The following is a 22,977-nucleotide window of genomic DNA, read 5'->3' on the forward strand; positions in this document are numbered from 1 at the left end:
AATCTAGCTTTAGATTGTTTCCAAAATATACTCCTAAAATATAAAAATATTAAAAATGTATAAGGATGGAAATATTAATATTTGTACCAAAAAAACTAAACTGAAAAAAGTTTGTGGCACTATAATTGGGAAACATCTCTATTGTGGAACAATGAACAAATATTAAACTATCCCATGTTTAAAGTATAGAACTTAGTAAGTTTTACATGTGTATGCAGCTGTGGAACCATCACTTCATGCAAGATAACACACATGTCCACCAACCTTCAAAGTTTCCTGGGACTCCTTTGTCATCCCACCTGTCTACCATTCTATACCCTCACCCCAACCCCCAGACAACCACTGATCTGTTCTGCCATTAGAGATTGGTTTGTATTTTCTAAAGTTTTATATAGATGGAATCATTTAACGTGTGTGTATACCAGTTTTCCTGGCTTCTCTCAACGTAATTTAGATTCATCCATCTGGCAATAAACAATTCCATTTTACTGGTGCATAGAATTCTACTACATAAGTATCACTACTACATAAGTATCTACTACATAAGTATCAGTCCTGGTCTTTTTTTGTTGGTAGGCTGTTAATTACTACCTCAATTTCAGAACTTGTTATTGATCTTTTCAGGGAATTGACTTCTTTCTGGTTTAGTCTTGGCAGGGTGTATATGTCCAGGAATTTGTCTATTTTTTCTAGATTTTCTAGTTGATTTGCATAGAGATGTTTATAGTATTCTCTGATGGTAGTTTGTATTTCCATAGTGTCAGTGGTGCTATCTCCTTTATCATTTTATTGTGTCTATTTGATTCTGGTCTCTTTTTTTTTTTTTTTTTTAATCTGGAAGGCAGTCTATCTATTTTGTTAACCTTTTTAAAAAACCAGCTCCTGGATTCATTAATTTTTTTTCGAAGGGTTTTTCATGTCTCTGTCTCCTTCAGTTCTGCTCTGATCTTAGTATTCTCTTGTCTTCTGCTAGCTTTTGAATGTGTTGCTCTTGCTTCTCAGTTTTTTTTAACTGTGATGTTAGCATGTCGATTTTAGATCTTTCCCACTTTCTCCTGAGGGCATTTAGTGCTATACATTTTCCTCTAAACACTGCTATAGCTTTGTCCCAGAGATTCTGGTATGCTGCGTCTTTGTTCTCATTGGTTTCAAACAACTTATTTATTTCTGCCTTAATTTCATTGTTAACCCAGTATTCATTCAGAAGCAGATTGTTCAGCTTCCATGTAGTTGTGTGGTTTTGAGTGACTTTCATTTTTTTTTTCTTTTTTTTAAGACAGAGTTTTTCTCTTGTCTCCTAGGCTGGAGTGCAATGGCATGATCTTGGCTCATTACAACCTCCACCTCCTGGGTTCAAGCAATTCTCCTTCCTCAGCCTCCCAAGTAGCTGGGATTAAAGGCATGTGCCACCACACCTGCCTAATTTTTGATATTTTTAGTAGAGTCAGGGTTCTCCATGTTGGTAAAGCTGGTCTCAAACTCCTGACCTCAGGTGATCCACCTGCCTCAGCCTCCCAAAGTGCTGGGATTACAAGCATGAGCCGCCATGCCTGGCCTTGAGTGAGTTTCTTAATCCTGAGTTCTAATTTGATTGCACTGTAGTCTGAGAGACTGTTATTATTTCCATTCTTTTGCATTTGCTGAGGATCATTTTAATTCCAATTATATGGTTAATTTTAGAATAAGTGTGATGTGATGCTGAGAAGAATGTATATTCTGTTGATTTGGGGTGGAGAGTTCTGTAGATGTCTATTAGATCCGCTTGGTCCAAAGCTGAGTTCAAGTCCTGAATATTCTTGTTAATTTTCTGTCTTGTTCATCTGTCTAATATTAACAGTTGGGGGTTAAAGTCTCCCACTGTTATTGTGTGGGAGTCTAAATCTCTTTGTAGGTCTCTAAGAACTTGCTTTATGAATCTCGGTGCTCCTGTATTGTTTGCATATATATTTAGGATAGTTAGCTCTTCTTGTTGCATTGATCCCTTTACCATTATGTAATGTCCTTTGTCTTTTTTTATCTTTGTTGGTTTAAAGTCTGTTTTATCAGAGACGAGGATTGCAACCCTTGCTTTCTTTGCTTTCCGTTTTCTTGGTAAATATTCCTCCATCCTTTTATTTTGGTGCATCTTTGCACGTGAGATGGGTCTCCTGAGTACAGCATGCCGATGGGTCATAACTCTTTATCCAATTTGCCAATCTGTGTCTCTTGGGGCATTTACCCCATTTACATTTAAGATTAATATTGTTATATGTGATTTTGATCCTTTCATTATGATGCCAGCTGTTTATTTTGCCCGTTAGTTGATGCATTTTCTTTATGGTGTAGATGGTCTTTACAATTTGGTGTGTTTTCACAGTGGCTGGTACCAGTTTATCCTTTCCATATTTAGTGCTTCTTCCAGGAGCTCTTGTAAAGCAGGCCTGGTGGTGACAAAATCCCTCAGCATTTGCTTGTCTGTAAAGGATTTTATTTCTTCTTTGCTTATGAAGTTTAGTTTGGTGGGATATGAAATTCTGGGTTGAAAATTCTTCTTTTAATGAATGTTGAATATTGGCCTCCACTCTCTTCTGGCTTGTAGGGCTTCTGTAGAGTAATCTGTTAGTCTGATGGGCTTCCCTTTGTGATTAACTTGACTTTTCTCTTTGGCTGCCCTTAAAATTTTTTCTTCATTTCAACCTTGGTAAATCTGATGATTATGTGTCTTGGGGTTGCTCTTCTCAAGGAGTATCTTTGTGGTGTTCTCTGTATTTCCTAAATTTGAATGTTTGCCTGTCTCGCTAGGTTGGGGAAGTTCTCTTGGATAATATCTTGAAGAGTGTTTTCCAATTTGGTTGCATTCTCCCTGTCATTTTCAGATAAACCAATCAAACATAGGTTTGGTCTTTTCACATAGTCCCATATTTCTTGGAGGCTTTGTTTGTTCCTTTTTATTCTTTTTTCTCTAATCTTGTCTTCACACTTTATTACATTAAGTTGATTTTCAGTCTCTCATATCCTTTCTTCTACTTGATTGATTTAACTATTGATACTTGTATATGCTTCACAAAGTTCTCATGCTGTGTTTTTCAGCTCCATCGGGTCATTTATGTTCTTCTTTAAAATGGTTATTCTAGTTAGCAGTTCCTGTAAGCTTTTCATAAGGTTCTTAGCTTGATTGCATTGGGTTAGAACATGGTCCTTTAGCTCAGAGGAGCTTGTTATTACCCACCTTCGGAAGCCTACTTCTGTTGATTTGTCAAACTCTTTCTCGGTCCAGTTTTGCTCCCTTGCTGGCAAGGAGTTGTGATCCTTTGGAGGAGAGGAGGCATTCTGGTTTTTGTTAATTTTAGCCTTTTGCGCTGGTTTTTCCTCATCTTTGTGGATTTATCTACCTTTGGTCTTTGATGTTGGTGACCTTCAGATGGGGTTTTCGTGTGGATTTTTTGTTGTTGTTGATGTTGATGCTATTCATTTCTGTTTGCTAGTTTTCCTTCTAACAGTCAGGCTTCTCTGCTGCAGGTGTGCTGGAGTTTGCTGGAAGTCCACTCCAGACCCTGTTTGCCTGGGTATCAGCAGCAGAGGCTGCAAAACAGCAAGGATTGCTGCCTGTTTCTTCCTTTGGAAGCTTTGTCCCAGAGGGGCACCAGCCAGATGCCAGCCAGAGCTCCCCCGTATAAGGTGTCTGTCAACCCCTGCTGGGAAGTGTCTTCCAGGAGGCATGGGGGCCAGGGACCCACTTGAGGAGGCAATCCATCCCTTAGCATAGCTTGAGCAATGTGCTGGGAGATCTGGGTTCTCTTTTCAGAGCTGGTAGGCAGGAACCTTTCAGTCTGCTGAAGCTGTGTCCACAGCCGCCCCATTTCCCAGGTGCTTTGTCCCAGGAAGATGGGAATTTTATCTGTGAGCCCCTGACTGGGGCCACTGCCTTTCTTTCAGACTCCCCTGCCCTGAGAGGAGAAATCTAGAGAAGCAGTGTGGCTACAGCAGCTTCGTGTTGCTGCAGTGGGCTCCACCCAGATGAACTTCCCAGCGGCTTTGTGTACATTGTGAGGGGAAAACCACCTACTCAAGCCTCAGTAATGATGGACGCCTCTCCCTGCACAAAGCCTGAGCATCCTAGGTCAACTTCAGACTGCTGTGGTGGCAGCGAGAATTTCAAGCCAGTGGATCTTAGCTTTCTGGGCTTCACGGGGGTGGGAGCCACTGAGCTAGACCACTTGGCTCCCTGGCTTCAGCCCCCTTTCTAGGGGAGTTAACGGTTCTGTCTCGCTGGCATTCCAGGTGCCACAGGGGTATGAAAAAAAAAAAAACGCCTGCAGCTAGCTTAGTGTCTGTCCAAATGGCCAACCAGTTTTATGCCTGAAACCCAGCGCCCTGGTGGTATAGACACCTGAGGGAATCTCCTTGTCTGTGGGTTGCAAAGACCATGGGAAAGTTTAGTATCTAGGCTGAAATGCACCGTTTGTCCTGAAAGCTCCCTCCAGGCTTCCCTTGGCTAGGAGAGGGAGTTCCTCAACGTCTTGGGCTCCCCAGCTGAGACAACACCCCATCCTGCTTTGGCTTGCCCTCGTGTGCACAACCCACTGACTAACCAGTCCCAGTGAGATGAGCCAGGTACCTCAGTTGGAAATGCAGAAATCACCTGCCTTCTGCTTTCATCACACTGAGAACTGCAGACCAGAGCTGTTATTTGGCCATCTTGTGAACTATCTTTTCTTCCAATAATTCTTTATTATTATTATTATTATTATTATTTGAGACAGAGTCTCGCTCTGTTACCAGGCTGGAGTGCAGTGGCACAATCTCAGCTCACTGCAGCCTCCACCTGCTGGCTTCAAGCAATTCCCCTGCCTCAGCCTCCTGAGTAGCTGGGACTACAGGTGCCTACCACTGCACCCATCTAATTTTTGTATTTTTAGTAAACACGTGGTTTACCTTGTTGGCTGGGATGGTCTGGATCTCTTGACCTTGTGATCTGTCCACCTCGGCCTACCAAAGTGCTGGGATTACAGGCATGGGCCACCGTACCTGGCCTCTATAATTCTGTTATGAGCTACATGATATGCAGTTTCTCCCCACAGCCTAGGCCTTGTTTCCCATTTTCCTAACAGTACATTTTGAAGAGGTTATGTTTTTAATTTTAACAAAATCTAATTCATATTTTTTTCCTTTTATAGACTATTTTTTGAATTATCTAAAAAATATTTTCATAAACCAAAGTCACATACATTTTTCCTTTCTTTTCTTCTAAAAGATATACATTTGTAGGTTTTACATTTAAGTCTGTGATCCACATGAGTTAATTTCTGTATATAGTGTGAGGTGTGGCTTGAATTTTTCTTTATTTTTTGCTTAAGGATATTCAGCTGATTTCTATTATTTTTGAATAATAGATAAAGACACTATTATTTAAAAGAATAACAAATATTTACTATACAAACTGGGGAAATGGAAGATATGGCTGCCTCCTGTTCCAGGGAGAAGGCAGAAGTGGGTGGGCAGGGGAAAGGGAAGGGTTTTGAGAGCAACAAGGTCTCTTCAGTGGGGGCTCCGAAGGCTAAGGAGAGGCGGGGCTGGGGCTGGCAGAGTGGTCAGCTGAAGCGGTGGGAAGTGCCCCGGTGGGCTGAGTGGCTCCTGTGGGGGTGAAACAGGGGTCAGTAGGGTGAAGGAGTCTGGAGGCTCAGGAGAAGGGGTCAGGGCCCTGACTCTGAGCCGGGCTGCAGTCTGGGTGTGCTCAGAGGTGCATGGTCCCCACCCCGGGGCGGCTCCTTGGGGGATAGGAAGGCCCAGGACACGGAGACATTGCTGCACCTGCTCCTAGAGCTCCCACGGTGGCCTCTGCGACTGGGCTCTGGACAGCGTACTTCCTGCAGTAGGGCGGGCGGCGGACTGAGGGAAGGCCGAATCTCCCCGAAGACACTGCTGCGGGAGAGCGGAGGATTCTCAGCGGCCCAGGCCTGGGCACAAAGGCGGGGACCTCTCCGTGTCTCCTGACAGGCTTGAAGGCAGAAGGCTTGGGTGCCCGGCTCTGCTTCCTCCGCTTGGCGTCCAGGGCCTCAAACCAGAGTGGCTCGGTGAATTTCCTTTTTCCCTTGTTGCACTGGCTGAGGGCCTTGAGCACGGTCTCCCTGGCACAGGGATCTGGGCGCTCCGGGGCAGGTGAGGCTTGTCGAGGCTCCCCTCTGTGCTCCGGTGGGGCGATTTTCACGGTCAACGGGCTGCGGACCGGCCGCGGGTGCTGGGCGTGCCAAAGCCACCACTTTATGTAGGCCAGGCGAGCGCCGGAAGAGTCTGACCCAATGAAGCTCTGGAGCGATGGTCTCTTGGAAAAGCACCTCCAGATGCGGGCATCGTCCCAGCCTGGAGGAGCCTTGGGGAGTGGCCGGGTGCGGACCCAGCGCGGCCTGTGGACATAGACGACTTTGTAGCAGTCCTGGACCTGGGAGCGTCGGAAGGGTCTGGAGCGCAGGGCCGGGGGCTTCTGGGCTCGGGGCGGCAGCCTCGCCCGGGGCCAGCCCAGGAACCGGCTCAGATAGCTGCCCATGACAGCAGTGTAGCGGTCGGGACCTTTCCTTAGAAATTCGGCTTCCACAAGTTTCCAAAGTCTGCGGCCGGTGCCAAGTGTGTAGAGCTTGGTGACCGTGACCGTTGGCCTCGGGCCACCGGAAAGAGCACAAAGCATCGCGCTGGGCACCCGCTGACCATAGAGTCCTGCACGGGCCAGGCCGGCACCTTGGGAATTCGGAGACGTTAAGGAGTACAGCAGCAGCGGGGGAGGGAAGCAGCCAGATGATCTGGGGGACCAGGGAAGCTCAAGCCTCCGTCCCTCCCACTGATGGTCCCAGTCATTTGACTCTGGGCAGAGGGGCCTAGCCGCTGCCTGTAATTTTGTGCCTGACTTTTAAAGGTAGAAGATAGAATTTCTGCCAGGTCCTGAAAACTGCAGCTACCTGTTGCCAGAAGGGTGCTCTCTGGGATCAGTGTGAAAATGAACACAATACGCTTGGACACTCTTTCAAGGAAAAACAAATTTACTATATCAGTAAAGGCAATGTGTGTTTCATTCTTTTAGGATGGTCGTTAATGTCACTTTTTTGCAATTTTGCTCTTAAGAAAATAGTCTTGTTTTAGCATTGGCGATGTTGATTTTATGTGGATTTCCTGTCATTTCCAGCCTTTCTACATCCATGAATAGATTATCTTTCAACACTAATGTCATTTATCTCTTAACACTAATGTCATTTATCTGTTTTCACTTTTATTATTTAAATTATTTCAGTAGTTTTTGAGGAAAAGATCATGTCTGGTTACAGGTATAATCTTTAATGGGTGATTTCTGAGGTTTTGGTGCACCCACTACCCAAGCAGTGTATGATTCCCCCTAATGTGTAGTGTTTCCTCCCTCGCTCACCTCCCACCTACTCCCCCAAGTCCCGAAAGTCTATTGTATTGTTCTCTCTTTTTTTTTTTTTTTTTGAGACGGAGTTTCGCTCTTCTTACCCAGGCTGGAGTGCAATAGCGCGACCTCGGCTCACCGCGACCTCCACCTCCTGGGTTCAGGCAATTCTCCTGCCTCAGCCTCCTGAATAGCTGGGATTACAGGCACGCACCACCATGCCCAGCTACTTTTTTGTATTTTTAGTAGAGACGGGGTTTTATTCACCGTCTTGACCAGGATGGTCTCGATCTGTTGACCTCGTGATCCATCCGCCTCAGCCTCCCAAAGTGCTGGGATGAGTGAGAACATACGATGTTTTAGTTTTTCATTCCTGAGTTACTTCACTTAGAATAATGGTCTTTAACTTCATCTAGGTTGCTGTAAATGTAATTACTTCATTCCTTTTTAAGGCTGATTAGTATTCCATAGTACATTTGTACTACATTTTCTTTATCCACCTGTTAATTGATGGGTATTTGGGCTGATTCCTTATTTTTGCCATTGCAAATTCTGCAGCAATAAAGGTGCATGTGCAATTATCTTTTTATGTAATGACTTCGTTTCCTCTGGTTAGATACCCAGTAGTGCAATTGCTGGATCAAATGGTAGTTCTACTTTTATTTCTTTAGAGAGTTGTCACACTGTCTTCCATAGTGGTTTGCACTAGTTTACACTCCCACCAGCAGTATGCAGATGTTCCCTTTCAGCACATCCACACCAAGATCTGTTATTTTTTGTTGTTTGATTATGGCCATTCTTGCAGGAGTAAGGTGGTATTCCATGGTGGTTTTGATTTGCATCTCCCTGGTAATCCGTGATGATGAGCATTTTTTCGTATGTTTGTTGGCTATTTGTATATTTGAGAACTGAGAATTGTCTATTCATGTCTTTAGCCTACTTTTTCATGGGATTATTTGTTGTTTTTTTTTTTTTTTCCTTGCTGATTTGAGTTCATTGTAGATTCTGGATATTAGTTCTTTGTCAGATGCACACTTTCTGAAGATTTTCTCCCACTCAGTGGGCTGTTTACTCTGCTGATCATTGCTTTTACTGTGCAGAAGCTTTTTAGGTTAATTAAGTCCCAGCTATTTCTGTTTTTATTGCATTTGATTTTGGGTTTGTAGTCATAAGATCCTTGTCTAATTCAGTGTCTAGAAGGGTTTTTCTGATGTTATCTTCTAGAATTTTTGAGATTTCAGGTCTTAGATTTAAGTCTTTGATTCATCTTGAGTTGATTTTTATATAAGGTGAGAGATGAGGATCCAGTTTCATTCTGCATGTGGCTTGCCAATTACCCTAGCACCATTTGTTTAATAGGGTGTCCTTTCTCCACTTTATGTTTTTGTTTGCATCGTTGAAGATCAGTTGGCTATAGGTATTTGGCTTTATTTCATAGTTCAGCTGGAAGTTTCCTTCTCCCTGTGATTATTCCCCAATTCTGCTGGTGGCCCTCCCCAAGAACCCCTGAGAGACAAAGTCAGAAATGGCTTCCCTGGGGTCCGAGAGGGCCCACAGGACTCTTCCCACCACTTCCTCTACCCCTATATTTTGCTCAGCTCTTTAAATCTGCCTTAGCTCCCAAGAAGGTCAAATCCTTTTCCCGTGATCTGGTTCTTCAGGTTTGCCAATAAGGATGTGTGTATCAGAGCAGACATCTCCCCTTTCACACTTTGGACACCTGTAGTTTCTCAGCTGTGTCATGGAGCCTACAGTAACAAACCACCTCTTTCAAAGGGTCTGTGGATTCTCTCAGCTTTCCTGGTGTGTTCCTCAGTAGTTCTTGGAGCAAACGTTCACAGTATGTCTCCACAAGCTGCTCTGTCCATCTGAGCGGGAGCAGCAAGTTAGTTCTGCCTCCTGTCTGCCATTTTCCCTCACTTTCTGATTTCTATTCTGATTATTACTTTTCTTCTGCTTATACCGGGTTTAATTAGCTGATGTCATTAGTTGGAGGCCTTTTTTTTTAATTATGTGTGTGTTTACTACAATAAATTTCTCTGTATGTGTTGCTTGAGTTATAGTCCACATTGGATTTTCATCTTGATGGAGTTCAAAATATTTTCAAATGTCCCCTTTGATTTTCTTTTTTTTTTTTTTTTTTTTGAGAGGGAGTCTTGCTCTGTTGTCCAAATTGGAGTACAGTGGTGTGATCTCGGCTCACTGCAAACTCCATCTCCCAGGTTCAAGCAATTTTCTGCCTCACCCGAGAAGCTGGGACTACAGGTGCGTACCACCGTACCAGCTAACTTTTGTATTTTTAGTAGAGACAGGGTTTCACCATACTGGCCAGGCTGGTCTCAGACTCCTGACCTCATGATCTGACTGCCTTGGCCTCCCAAAGTACTGGGATTACAGATGTGAACCACCACACCCAAACAATTTCTTCTTTTATCCAAAACTATTTGGAATTGTATTGTTTAGTTTACACATATTTGGGGACCTCCCAGGGATCTTTCTGTTATTGATCTCTAATTTGTAATTCTGATGTGGTTTTAGAACACACTGAATGATTAAAAAAGAAAACTTACTCCTCACCTCACAACACCTCTGACACCACGTGTGTGGGATTTCCACCCAAAGCACTTCTCCACTTCTCTGTGGACACCAACTGAGTGTCCTACAAGTTGATTCAAGTATAATGCTAATTACCCAGGGTTAGCACAGACCACACAGGTTAAGAACTCAGTCTCACAAGACTGCCCCTCACTTTAGATGCCAACCACAAGTGGTAGGTGTGTATGTCACCCACACTTCTGTCTGACTTGGCTACAAATTGGAGGTTCTCACAATCTTCTCCTTAAGTTGAATAATTTGTTATAACAGCTCACAGAACTCAGGGGAACATATTACTTACATTAACCAGTCAATTATAAAAGCTATAATAAAGGATACAGATGAACAGTTAGATGAAGAGATACCTAGAGTCAGGCCCAGAGGTATCCCAAGTGCAGGAGCTTGTGTCCCCACAGAGAGGGGCTGCTCCTCACAACAGAGAGGGGGGTGCCCTCTTCACACCTGGATGCATTCACCAACCCTGAAGCCCTCCGAATCGTATGCTTAAGGAATTTTTATAAGGCTTCATCACATAGGCATGGCTGATTATTAACTCAGTCTCCAGCCCCTCTTCTTTCTCCCAGACAAAGGGGAGAGAGGCAGCTGAAAGTTCCAAGCTTCTAATCATGGCTTGGTCTTTCTGGTGACCAACCCCTATCCTGAAACTATCCAGGAGCCACCAAGAGAGTCTCTCACTAGAGCAAATGATGCTTCTGTTACCCAGGAAATTCCAAGGGATTTAGGAACTTTGTGTCAGGAACTGGGATCAAAACCAAGTATTAGAACAAAAGATTCTTCTAGCACCCATATCATTCAGGAAATGAGAAGGATTTTAGGAGCTCTGTGTCAGAAATCAGGGGCAGAGATCAAATATATATTTCTTCTTATGTCATAGATGACTGGAATCCTTTTAAATTTATCGAGCCTTGGTTTATGACGCACAACAAGGTCTATCTTGGTAAACATTTTATGCACACTTAGAAATGGTGTCTACTCTGCTGTTTCTTTTTTTTTTTTTTTAATTTTTTATTGGATTATAGGTTTTGGGGTACATGAACAGAGCATGCAAGACAGTTGCGTAGGTACACACATGGCAGTGTGCTTTGCTTTCCTTCTCCCCTTCACCCACATTTGGCATTTCTCCCCAGGCTATCCCTCCCCACCTCCCCCTCCCACTGGCCCTCCCCTTTTCCCCCCAATAGACCCCAGTGTTTAGTACTCCCCTTTCTGTGTCCATGTGTTCTCATTTTTCATCACCCACCTATGAGTGAGAATATGCGGTGTTTCATTTTCTGTTCTTGTGTCAGTTTGCTGAGGATGATGTTTTCCAGATTCATCCATGTCCCTACAAACGACACAAACTCATCATGCTGTTTCTATGTGGAATGTTCTACAAATGTCATAGGTCAAGTTGGTTGATAGCACTGTCAAGTATTTGACACCCTTACTGATTTTCCGTCTACATGTTCTATCAGTAGCTGAGAGAGGGCTTCAGATCTCAGACTATAACTGTAGACTTGTCTGTTTCCTTTGTCAAATTTCTCAGCATTTCCTCCATTTATTCTGAAGCTCTATAAGGTATATACAGTTTTAGTTTATCATTTCAATGAATCGGCCACTTTATCATTATGAAATGGAATTCTTTATCCCTGGTAATATTCCTTCCTTGAAATCTACTTTTTTCATTGTTAATGGAGCCACTGTAGCTTTCTCTTAGTTTCAGCAAGGTATAATCTTTCCACACTAACCTTTTCATCTATTTGTCTATTTATTTTTAAGAAGGTTTTTTATAGGCCACATATAATTAGGTCTTACATTTTTATCCAATCTGAAATCTCTGCCTTTCATATACATTTGATGTTATTACTGATCTGAGATTAAATCTACCATCCTGCCTTTTTTCTATTCAACCCGTATGTTCTTTTTTTCCCCTCTTTTACTGCCTTCTTTTGGCATTGAATAGTATTTTATGATTCCATTTATCTCCATTGTTCATGTGTTAGCTATCTGTCTCTTATGTTTGTGTTCTTGGTGGTGGTTTTAAGTTTCATAATATTAAAATAGGTCTTTAGCTTTTAGCATTCTAGCTTCAAGTGATATTATATCACTTTGTGTATGGTTCAAGAATCTTACAACAGTGCATTTCCATCTCTCTCCTGGCTTTTGTGCTATTGTGATTAGATATTTTACTTCTACATATATTATGAACCTATACTACATTGTTACTATTATTGATTATCAACACTCAGTTTTTTTAAAAAGAAATTTAAATAAGAAAAGCCATTTGAGTTACTTAATTGCCATTGTTAGTATTCTTTATTTCTTTGTGTAGATCTGCATTTCTAGCTGGTATAATTTTTCTTCTGCCTGAAGGACTTCCTTTAACATTTATTGTAGAGGACGTTTGCTGGTGTTGAATTCTTTTGGTTTTTGTTCACCTATACTTTTGATAAATATTTTTACTTTCTTCAGATTCCAAGTTGGCATTTTTTTTTCTTTAAATACTTAAAGATGCTGTTCCAATGATTTCTAGCTTGAATGATTTCCAGTGGAAAATCTGCTGTTATTCTTATCTTTGGGTCTTTGTACACAATTGTTTTTTTTTTCTCTCCTACGGCTTTAAAGATATTCTCCCTCTCATTGGTTTTGAGCAGTTTGATTATGATATGCCTTGATATTGTTTTCTTCATGTCTTTATGCTTGAACTTCCTTGAGATTCTTGAATCTGTTTTTATATGATTTTCATCAAATTTGGGGTGTTTTTGCCCATTGTTTCTTCAAATATTTTCAGTCCTGATTCATCCTCATTAGAGACTCCAATTATACATATATCAGGCCTCCTGAAGTTGCTCCACAGCTCCTGTTCAAAGTCATATTCTGTTCATTTCTTTGTGTATTTCTTCTCTCTCTTTTATTCTGGTTAGTTTCATTCTGCTATATCCTTACTACTTTTCCTTTCCCTTTCTTTTTCTTAAAATAACATTTACTTACCAACTCACAATTCTGTAGATGAGACATCCAGATGTGGCTTAACTTGTATTCTCTGCTCCAGTTATCACAAGGCTGATACAAAGATGTCAGACAGGCTAAGTTCTTGACCGGAGGCTCTGGAGAAATATTTCCCTTTAAAGTGATTTAGGTTGTTGGTAGATTCTAGCCCATGTGCTTGTGGTACTAGAGTCCTTGTTTCCTTGTTGGCTGTCAGTCAGGGACCACCTTCAGCTCATAGGGCCACCCACATTCCTTGCTATGTGCCCCCCTTTATCTTCAAAGCAGTAACGGTGTGTTGAATCCTTTTCAAACTTCAAACCTCTGATGTGCTGCTCTATGACCAGCTGCAGAAAACTCTGCAGACTTTAGCAGACTCACTTGATCTGGCCAGGCTCACCCAAGATAATCTTCCTCTTAATACATAATATAACATAATCATGAGAGTGGTATCTCATCATGTTCCTGGCTTGTTATGCAGTTGTTTTAGTCCACTTGGGCTGCCATAATAAATACCATAGATTGGTGACTTAAACACCAGAATTTTTTTCCTCTTGACTCTGGAGGCCAAGAAATCCAAGATCAAGTGCTGGCTGATTTGGCTTCTGGTGAGGATCCTCTTCTTTGTTTGCAGATGGATGCATTTTTGCTGTCGCCTTACATAGGGGAGAGGTAGATTATTTCTCTCACATTTCTTCCTATAAAAGCACTAATCCCATTCATGAGGACCCCACTCTCAGAACCTAATCACCTCCCAAAGTCTCCACTTACAGATGTCATCACATTGGGAATTATCGCTTCCAAATATAAATCTTGAGAGAACACAAACGTTCAGTTTCTAGCAGCAGAGTATGTACATGAAGGGGCAAATATTGAGGGCAAGTGTAGGGTCTTGTCACCACAGGTGGATTTCAAGCCCTGAAGAACGGCAACCTGGTCATGCTACATCTGGGAGGGACAGTTTTTCTTTTTCCAAGCTCTTCATTTCTTTTTGATGGTGATGCTTCTTTTTACAGAGTACTGAATACCAAATAAAATCAACTGAAATGGTTAGTGCCTCCTTCAGGCCTTTGGGCTTTCAAATGACTTCTGGCCCAGGAAAAGTTTTCTGGGTGGCACATTTAAAGAGGGTTTCTCTCCCCTGCTGGGCTGTAAATTGAATCATGGTAGGAACTGTATTTTCTGTCATCTCTCCTATCCCCAAAACAAAACATACCAGAACACCAAACATCTGCTGACCCTCACATTTCCAACACGTCTTTCTCCATGAGCCACTATGCCTAGCCCCCATAGTATTCTTGAGCTTTTTGCTGGAGTAAAGTTATATAGTCAGAAAGAGTCTGATCATTCTGGATTTTGCTTTTCAGCTTCATTAGGCATGTACTGATCAGCAGTTCTTCCAGGCTAGTTTTTCTATACTGCTGAGTAAAACCCTTCTGAATGCTCTACCTGATGCCCCATGAATTATGAGGTGTTTCATGCTGGCTGCTGGGAACAGGAACTATTCGTGGCCTTCGGTGAACTCTAAGTATTATCCCACTAGTCCTTCACAGGGTTCTGTCCCCAGCCTGAGATTCTCTCCACAGGCAGGCATGCACTGATCAGAACCTGGCTAAAAATTCAAGGTCACTCCTTAGATCTTCAGAATTCTCTCCATGGAGCCAACCCTCTCTGATACCCTGCTTTGTAAGCTCTAACTCCTGACCTCCCTGAGTCCCCAGATCCATTTTCTCAACTCAGAGAAACCTCCAGGCTCCACCTGAGTCCCCCGATACCCTGCACCACAGCTTGAAAAGTCATGCGGTCAATGAGCTTAAGCAACCGAAGGCTCACTTTGTTTTCCGACTCTCAGGGCTCAATGTGCTTCATTGCCTTAAGTTTAATGTCTTGAAAACCATTGTCTTGTATATTTGGGGCATTTTTTTTGCTAGTTTCAGGTAAGTGTGATCCCACTTCATCTTGGCCAGAGGTAGCTATGTTTGAATGTAAAAATGTGGCAACTTCTATGACACTATTAAGCCACTATTTTTCACCCTTGGAAAAAAAGGGATTCAGATTTACCTTGATAAATAGCACCTGTACTTCTTGTAAATAACAGTAAGTTTCCTAAAGATGAAAATACTGTATGCCATGTTTTATCTTATCTAACGAGTGGGTTACATGAAGAAAGTGTTTATTGGTGGATCTGGAAACTCTCACCGTAGCTTCCTGGTTTTTTTTGTTCTTCTTAACATCAGAATACAAAAGAATCCACTCCTGCCTTGGGATGGAAAATATAAACCCCTTCTTTCTACAGGGCGTACTCATGGGATGGCATGGTGCTGCCCAAATTTGTAATTCCTGCCCCCATCTGTACTTAGGACCAGCTAGAAGGAAATCTCCACCCCTATACCGTCAGCTCAGCCTCTCCCCACCACCAACCCACCCCAGGCAAGCCATTGCCAGTACTAAGTAGGAAAACGTCTGAAATAAATTTCGATTGGTTTAATAAAAATAAAGCCTATCCAAGTTCACGAAGAACTCATCACATGTACTCCCTAGGGTGTCCTGCTCTCTGTAACGCAGCTGACCAGACACATGAAGTGCTTTGTCTTCAAGTGGGAAGCTATCAAAGCTTTGTCCTATAATTATTTGCCTTCTTATTTATGGTGTGAAGGTCATGGGCCATCTCTGATGTTATAAATATGCAGGTTCCCATGCTGCACTATCTGTTATTATGTCAGTTAAGCTTTCCAGCTTTAAAATTAAACCAAGCTTCTCCATCCATTACAATCCTCTGGATAGGGACTGGATGGCTGCTGATGAATTTTTAATATTTTCTTTCCATTTTCAAGGGCCGTGTCCTCCCCAGTGCTCAGCCTTTGCACGCAATGCTCAGCCTTTGCACGCAAACTGTTTGCATTCACCTTTGTGCTGTGTAAGGTCACCAGCTTCTCCCTAGAGGCCTCACAGTTGCCAGCAGCCACTGAGATTCAGCATGGATTCTATCCTACCCTAACAGTTATGTAGCCAGTAGGATGGCTACAAAGAAATTATGATTGGGGTAAGATTTAGATGGCAGGACGGTGTTCTAGGTTTAGAGTATGCTCCGAAACCAGAGAGATCTGTCAGAGGTGTTGTAGAGTACCTCAGCAATGTGCTTAAGTGATAAACACATTGGGCAAGGCAGCCAGAAGACCAAGAGCCCAGCTTGGCCTGGTCCCTACGGGACAATGCATTGCCTGAGGACAAGGGCTAGGCTTCATTTCTTTTCATTTCCCACTGTGCTGTGCACAGTCTTATTCACAGAGTAAGTGCTCAATAAAAGGTGTCAAATGTTTTGGTCGCCAAAAACCACATGAGATGAAACATGCATGTGAAGTCAGCTTTGTGTGTAGGTGATGAGAAAACACTAATCTAGGTATTTCTGCTTGTATATTTCATACAGAAAAGACTCATTAACAGTTGGGAAGTGTAGTAGAGCCAGTCAGTAAAAAACTAGCAATCCTACTCTGTTTTCCCTTCATTTAAAGATTCTGAAACCATTGATAAGCCCTGTGTCGAAGGCCTCTATTCACTAATATCCATTTCCTAGTTCACAAGCATGGAAATCAGAAAGACATTGTAGGAGACCAGAGCCTTGCTTCTTTGGAAAGAGTCTAAGTAGATTCTGGCTGCCTGCACAGTGAGGTCAGGGGCATGCCTACCTGCTTTGCTGCTTTCAACCTGAGAGCACCCCAGAAGCAATAGAAATACTGCAAGGAGCAGGGAAGGGGGTGATAATAAAACACTCCAACATCTCAGAGTGTCATGGGGGAACATGACATGTCCCTCTTTTGAAGCCTGCAGGGCAGCTCTTCCTGAGAAATACGGGGAAGAGGTCAGGAGTGGGTCACTACTGCGCCAACACTACTTCTGATCCTTGGCCCACCCTGTGCCCTGTGAGATGCCTGTGATCACCACCCTCCAGAAGTTTGCCATCTAATTGTCCCACGAGCCTGGTAATTCCTAAGGAGATATGCATTGTAGCTTCACTATGTGCTGGCTCTTGAGAGAAAAATGAGAAGCAAACACCTGTTCTGAAACATGCGAAGCTGTTCAACATAACTTCTCCGTCTCCAAGGAAGCAGTGAGCCTGAGCTGCAATCTTTATGCACCGCCTTGGGGACGGTCTGACATGGGTGGACAGGAAAGGAGGTGACAAGACAGTACATCGGGGAATCAGCTATAGAAGTCATAACAAAGATTGACAGCACAAGAAAGAAGACTGTTTCTAGCGAAAACAAAAGACTGCCACTGACAGTACAATGATTATTAGTCCTAGGCAAAGTTACGTGGGGTGTATTTAGAGAATGGCCAGACCCTTTTCAGTTAAAAGCAATAGAGAACTCTACAACCAGCTTGTTTCTCAGCTTTTCCTTCCTAACATCTTAGCACTGGTGCCGGAGCCTTGATCTGCGCTCTGACAGTGATTGAGCGCCACTGGTCCTGAACCAGGATTGGTTACATAAGGTAGTTTGGCATCACAAAGCGGCTAAACTTCCACTTGGTGTGTTGATCCCAAACGTTGGCGTTGTCAGGGAAGCCTCTGTCTTAGCTCAGAACGCCGGCTGTTTGCCGGTCCCAGAAGAGGTGAGCTTTTTGCACTGCTGTTCAGTACAACACCAGAGTTTTGAATAGGTGAGTAAAAGCAATATAATAATAATGACACCAGGATCAAAGTGCCAAGAATAGAATTTCACTGAATCCTTTTATATTGTTCATTTACCACTGAGTATAGTTTCCAACATGATGATGATGATATTATTAGAGGTGGTAGTTCTTAGGGGCTATCCCACCCAGAAATAAATCTAACAGCCAAAAATACATGACGGTGTGAGCACCTGCTAACGTCCATGAGCTCAGAGGTGACTCTCTGTACCAGAGATTACAATTAGCTCTAATTCACTGAGCTGGAAATAGGTTTCACTATTTCCTTTAGATTTCTGAAAGAAGTGCCTTCTATTTTAACAGTGTCAGGCACCTGGTACCTTCAACAAATTAAAGCACTGAAGTGTTTTTTAAAATCACCAGCTACAGCAGTAAAATGGCAAACAGTAATTGTGGGGGAAAAAATCTCTGTCATTGGTCTTAGGCTGTGTCTTAGAGTTTAATGCAGGCTATCTAATCTCTCACCTTTCGTTGCTGATGTTTAGTTGGTAGTTGTATTTGTTTGGTTTTCAGCACTGAGAATGTTGAGAGAAAGTACATCTGCAGGTTGATTTGCCTGCAAGAAGCAAGTGAGTTTTCTGGAATATTATGTACTGTGCTATCATAAAAACAGTTTCTAAGAAGCAGTGATTTCACATTCTGCTATTCCATTAAATCAGAACAATTTAGGATATGCCATATGTGAGGTTACATGGCAGTCTCTGATGAATTTTCAAGAGGAGGAATTAATTAAAATTAGAATGGCTACCCTTATATTAACCACCAGAAGCATTTAGATCAATTAACCACTTTTCCCCTTAAAAGATGAGGCTGCTTACATATTCAAAAGCCCATGGCTCTGCCTTGTCTCAGTATAACAGGTACTGAAGGGGCTACCATTTTCTGGTTTGTTTTATATGTTGCTCCCTGGTATCTTGGAGAGGAATAAAGGACAAGAGGAAGAAAAATTAGCGGATGTGTGATTGTGTTGATCAGTGTCCATGTCATGTCCTCTGGAGTGTGACCTACTAGAGCGAAGGAAAGAATGTGCTTTTTCGATGTAAGCCTGTTGTCAGTGGCAGGGGTTCTGTACTGCCTGTGGGTGCTGGGTCTGTCTGCTCCTCCCACAGAGAGACCCAAGGAAGACACCTGCCCACCCACAGGTCTTGAACTGTGTTGGAGTGCTTTGGACCATGGGGGAGTGCTTTCCTCTGTGCTGTTTTGGGGGACCTTGCCTTTTCATTTTCTGAGCTTCAACCTAAAAATCACCTCTCCTTAGCCCCGCTAGCTCCATCCTCAACCCCAGGCAGAGTTCCTTGCCCCTCTTCTGTGGCTCCACAGCCCCTCACATTCACCTGGAAGGAGCCGAGTCGCAGAGGGCTCTGCAGGCCATGGTAAAGTGTGGACATTCTTTTTACTGTAAGAGAAAGTGAGTAGAGGGGTCCACACAGGTCATGACCTGCCTCACGTGTGCAAAGGTCATTCTGGCTGTGGCGTAGTGAAGGAGGAGAGGAGGACGCAGGGCTTCCATCAGTAAAAGGGGATGGTGGCTCAGGCTATACCTTTAGCCATGGAGGAGGCCTCCAGGCACATTGGAGGGATATGTAGCAGGAGACCTCACAAGACCTTGGTGCTGTAGGAATTTAAAGTCAGGAGTCACTAGAGCCGAGGTGATCAGGGCTGTGACTTGGATTTGACATTGAAGAAAAGGGTCACTAGAGCAGCCTCTAAAGCGAAGAAAGGGGCATCGAGGTGGTATTCTCTGGTGCCCAATTAAAAGGTTGCTAGATGATTATAAATCTACTTCTGTCTGGATTGATTGATTTTCCCATTAGACATTTTCAAAGAGCAATCGCCTTTAAGAAAAAAAAAATGCGCTCTCTCTCTCTCTCTCTCTCTCTCTCTCTGTCTAACAAATCACTTTTCCGCAAAAAAAAAAAAAAAAGTGCGTCTGTCTCTCCAAGCAAGCCTAAAGGAAGTGTCAGAAGCTGGAAGGAATTTGGCAATTTTGTCTATTATCCTTTTTCCAAGCATGAAACCTTCCGATTACAACCACATTAAGGGAACAGTAGTGTTAGTCCCTGTCTGTTTTTTCTTTTCAACCCTTAGAAACGACAAACCGTGGGCAATTTCTTCTCTACCACTTGCTCTTGAAGAACTCCTTGTGTAATAAGAAGCCGTTGTCACATGTGTGCTGAGTGTTTTTTCCCGTTTTCTTTTTCACAGGATACCCAAAGCAGAGGACTGCGGCCGCTCGAAATGGGTTTCCACCCAAGCCGGACCCGCAGGCCCGTGAGGCCGAGCGGCAGCTGGTGCAGCGGCTGAAGGAGCGGTGCGAGCGGCAGGCCAGGCAGCTGGGCATCGCGCAGGGGGAGCTGAAGCGGGCTGTCTGCGGCTTCGATGCCCTCGCTGTGGCCACGCAGCACTTCTTTAGAAAGGTGAGGCGCCATTTGGTGAAGGTCCAAGGGCATTTTGGCTGGGGGAGAGGGTGGTGATGGTGACGGTATTGTACCCCGGGCGAGTCAGAGAATGCACCACACTCTGAGGATGAATTATGAGTCCTTTATTATGCCGGCCACCAAGAGGCGGCTAACGCCCAAAATTCTCTCGGCCCCTAAGACAAAGTTAGGTGGTCTTTTATACCCTAGTTTTAAAAGGGAGGGGGAACATAGCTGAAGCAAACTTTTCACAGAAGCAGAGTAAGCAAAAAGTTAAAAGATAAACCAGTACATGAGAAAACAGTGCCAGGTGGGAGGGGTAAAGCTGTCGTGAAAGACATAAAACTTATAGATGATGGGGGCTCTGGGCACTCGACAGCACCTGCATTCCCAGGCTCTGCTGGTACCACTTACCTCGGCCTCTTATCAGTAAACACATTCCCTGAGGTGCCCGGTGTCAGCCTGCCGCAGCTACATACATAGTTACATACTTAATGGCGGGAAAATAACTAAAATGACGGAGCTAAGATGGAGTCTGTCCGGCTCCAGGAGCTAGCATGAAGCCTGAGCAGCTTTCAGTCTGAGAAAGGGAGAGTCAGGTTTAGCTGGCAAAAAGCAGGTCATCACAATGGTTTTTTCTGTGTGTTGCAGTTTTGGGTGTGAGTTTTGATCAGAGTGGAGTTTGGTTTTTCAGGAGTTCAGGCAGAATCTCCCGAGGCATCCCATCATGTTTTGGGAGCCCCGTTTATCCTTAGGTGTGAAAGAAATGAGTCTGGGAAGAATCATTAATAATCTTCATTCCAAAAGAGGAAATTATTTAAAAGGAAAGGAAAGGATATACAGGACCATTTTTGAATGTGAGATCTTTGAAGCAATGGAGCATGTGGTTGTTTGCATTTTCGAGGGGAGATGGTCACTTTCTGACATTTCTGCTCACAGCACATCAAAGGGAGACAGGACCACTGTACCGTGCACCTCGGCTGTTGATGGGCAGTCGAACGTGTGTGGCCTGGGACTCTTCTCAGGGCCATGCTCATAGTTCCCAGAGCAGCATGGACTGAGGTTCAGATTCTCCCTGTACCCTTCTCGATTGCTCTGAAAATGCAGGGGCGGGTAGTTTCTTCTCAGCAAACGTCTGTATCTCCTAGGGCTGTGTGCGCACTGAATCTGTTATTAACCAGGGAGCAGGTAAGCTTCCCAGCCTCTCCCCAGGGAACAGAGGTGGGAGCCTAGTGTCCCACTGCATTTGTGCTCCACCTTGAAGTCGCCAAGGCATGTTTGGGGGAGAAAGAGCACAAACATTATAAATGCACATTTCTGAGATTCATATGTGGACCTTCTGATATCTATACATGGGAGGAAGTAAAACTGCTGAATATATGCTCTCCAAATAAGAAAGTGAGCTAACAAAATAGCTGGCCACTTTGAAAAGAAAAGCAGAAGAATGTGAAGTGGCTCCACGTCCCTGGCAGCTTTTTTGTTTGTTTGTTTGGCCTTTTATGCCATCCTGCACCTTCTCCTCTATTCCAATATAGAAGCTGAGCTGCTTTTTGTTGTTGTTATTTCTGTTTATTTGTGTAAAGCTTTCAACAGAGAGAGCCATTTATCAGTCTGTTGTAGAAATAAATGATAAGATGAAGGGATAGCATGAAACTTCCATTTTACCAATAGCCTCCTCCTCAGCCAGAACTTTAACCTCAGCAGGAAATGGCCAATGTGAATTTCATACCTTCCTTTCTGGTTTAGTAATGAAGCATGAAGTGACCTCGTAATCTTGCATAAAGTGGCCGAACACCCACCTCTGTAAACTAAAGTTACAAACACATCTTCAAGAAGCCCAAAAGGCCTGACTGGCCGTGGTCAAGATGAGCAATTTTGTAGTAAGGGAAGGTGATTTGTCATATTTCCCATGACTGTCAAGTCGTACACAAAGAGGAAAACAGGGCTTCAAACTTCTTGAAGTTCAGTGATCCTGTTTCTATAGGCACGCTGCCTGCTCTGGGAGTCTGCCTTCCATACATCATCCACAGAGTCAGAACAAGCCCTTTATAAAGGTTTCATATGATGGACAAAACAATAGATATTGATATAACATATTGATAATATGTTTGTTTCAGAAGTTGGATTTTTTTTTTTTTTTTTGAGACAGAGTTTTGCTCTGTCACCAGGCGCCGGGCTGGAGTGCAGTGGCGCGATCTCAGCTCACTGCAACCTCTACCTCCCAGGTTCAAGCAATTCTCCTGCCTCAGCCTCCCAAGTAGCTGGGACTACAGGCACGTGCCACCAAGCCCAGTTCATTTTTGTATTTTTTAGTTGAGAGGGGGTTTCACCATGTTGGCCAGGATGGTTTCCATCTCTTGACCTCATGATCCACCCACCTCGGCCTCCCAAAGTACTGGGATTACAGGCATGAGCCACCGGGCCCAGCCAGAAATCGGAGCTTTTAGGCCCCACTTTTGGGACCATGGCAGGGGAGAGGGTAACTGTGCCAAAATTAGGGGGCAGCTCCCTGTAGTTATGTACCTCCATGCTCCAGGAAAATTCCTTTTTGGCCTGCAGACCGTGAGTTTTACTTCTCTGTAGCGTGCACATGGCTGTCAAATCAAAGACCAGTAGCGACTGGTAGGTGATTTGCAGGCATCTCCATTGGACCTCCCTGCTACTACAGCTGCACTTGGCATGACATTTCAGCAAGACGGATAGTGGACATGAATTTCATTTTCTTTCCAGTAAATCACAACCAGTAACTCCACATAGGCTTCAAAAATGACCGTGGCATTTCACCTCCCACACAATGTGTTTTTTTTCTCTGTCTCTCTGATCTCTACGCTCTCTCTCTCCCTCCAGATAAATGCCAGAAGAAAAAATAGAAGATAAAATGTTTTTTAAAAAAATTAAAAGTCTTAATTGAGC

The 22,977-nt window shown here is 43.5% G+C and overlaps 2 protein-coding genes across 8 annotated transcripts in view; one reads left to right on the top strand and one right to left on the bottom strand.

Moving 5' to 3' along the window:
* The window catches only part of MTUS2 (microtubule associated scaffold protein 2), a 744,933-nt gene that overhangs the window by 585,115 nt on the left and 136,841 nt on the right, over positions 1 to 22,977 (top strand). For all 7 annotated transcript variants that reach the window (XM_078375228.1, XM_078375229.1, XM_054256733.2 and 4 more), the window contains one exon: positions 19,853 to 20,064. In XM_078375228.1, coding sequence (XP_078231354.1) covers positions 19,853 to 20,064 — 212 coding nt within the window. The remainder of the gene's footprint in view (positions 1 to 19,852; positions 20,065 to 22,977) is intronic.
* Positions 5,338 to 6,684, bottom strand: LOC144582768 (POM121-like protein 2). The gene is made up of 2 exons (XM_078375231.1): positions 5,791 to 6,684; positions 5,338 to 5,613 (listed from the first exon to the last, which is right to left on the bottom strand). The coding sequence occupies exons 1-2, from the start codon at positions 6,659 to 6,661 to the stop codon at positions 5,537 to 5,539; spliced, it is 948 nt and encodes a 315-aa protein (XP_078231357.1). The 5' UTR covers positions 6,662 to 6,684; the 3' UTR covers positions 5,338 to 5,536.

Source organism: Callithrix jacchus, chromosome 5 (genome assembly GCF_049354715.1).
Source record: "Callithrix jacchus isolate 240 chromosome 5, calJac240_pri, whole genome shotgun sequence".
NCBI lineage: Eukaryota > Metazoa > Chordata > Mammalia > Primates > Cebidae > Callithrix > Callithrix jacchus.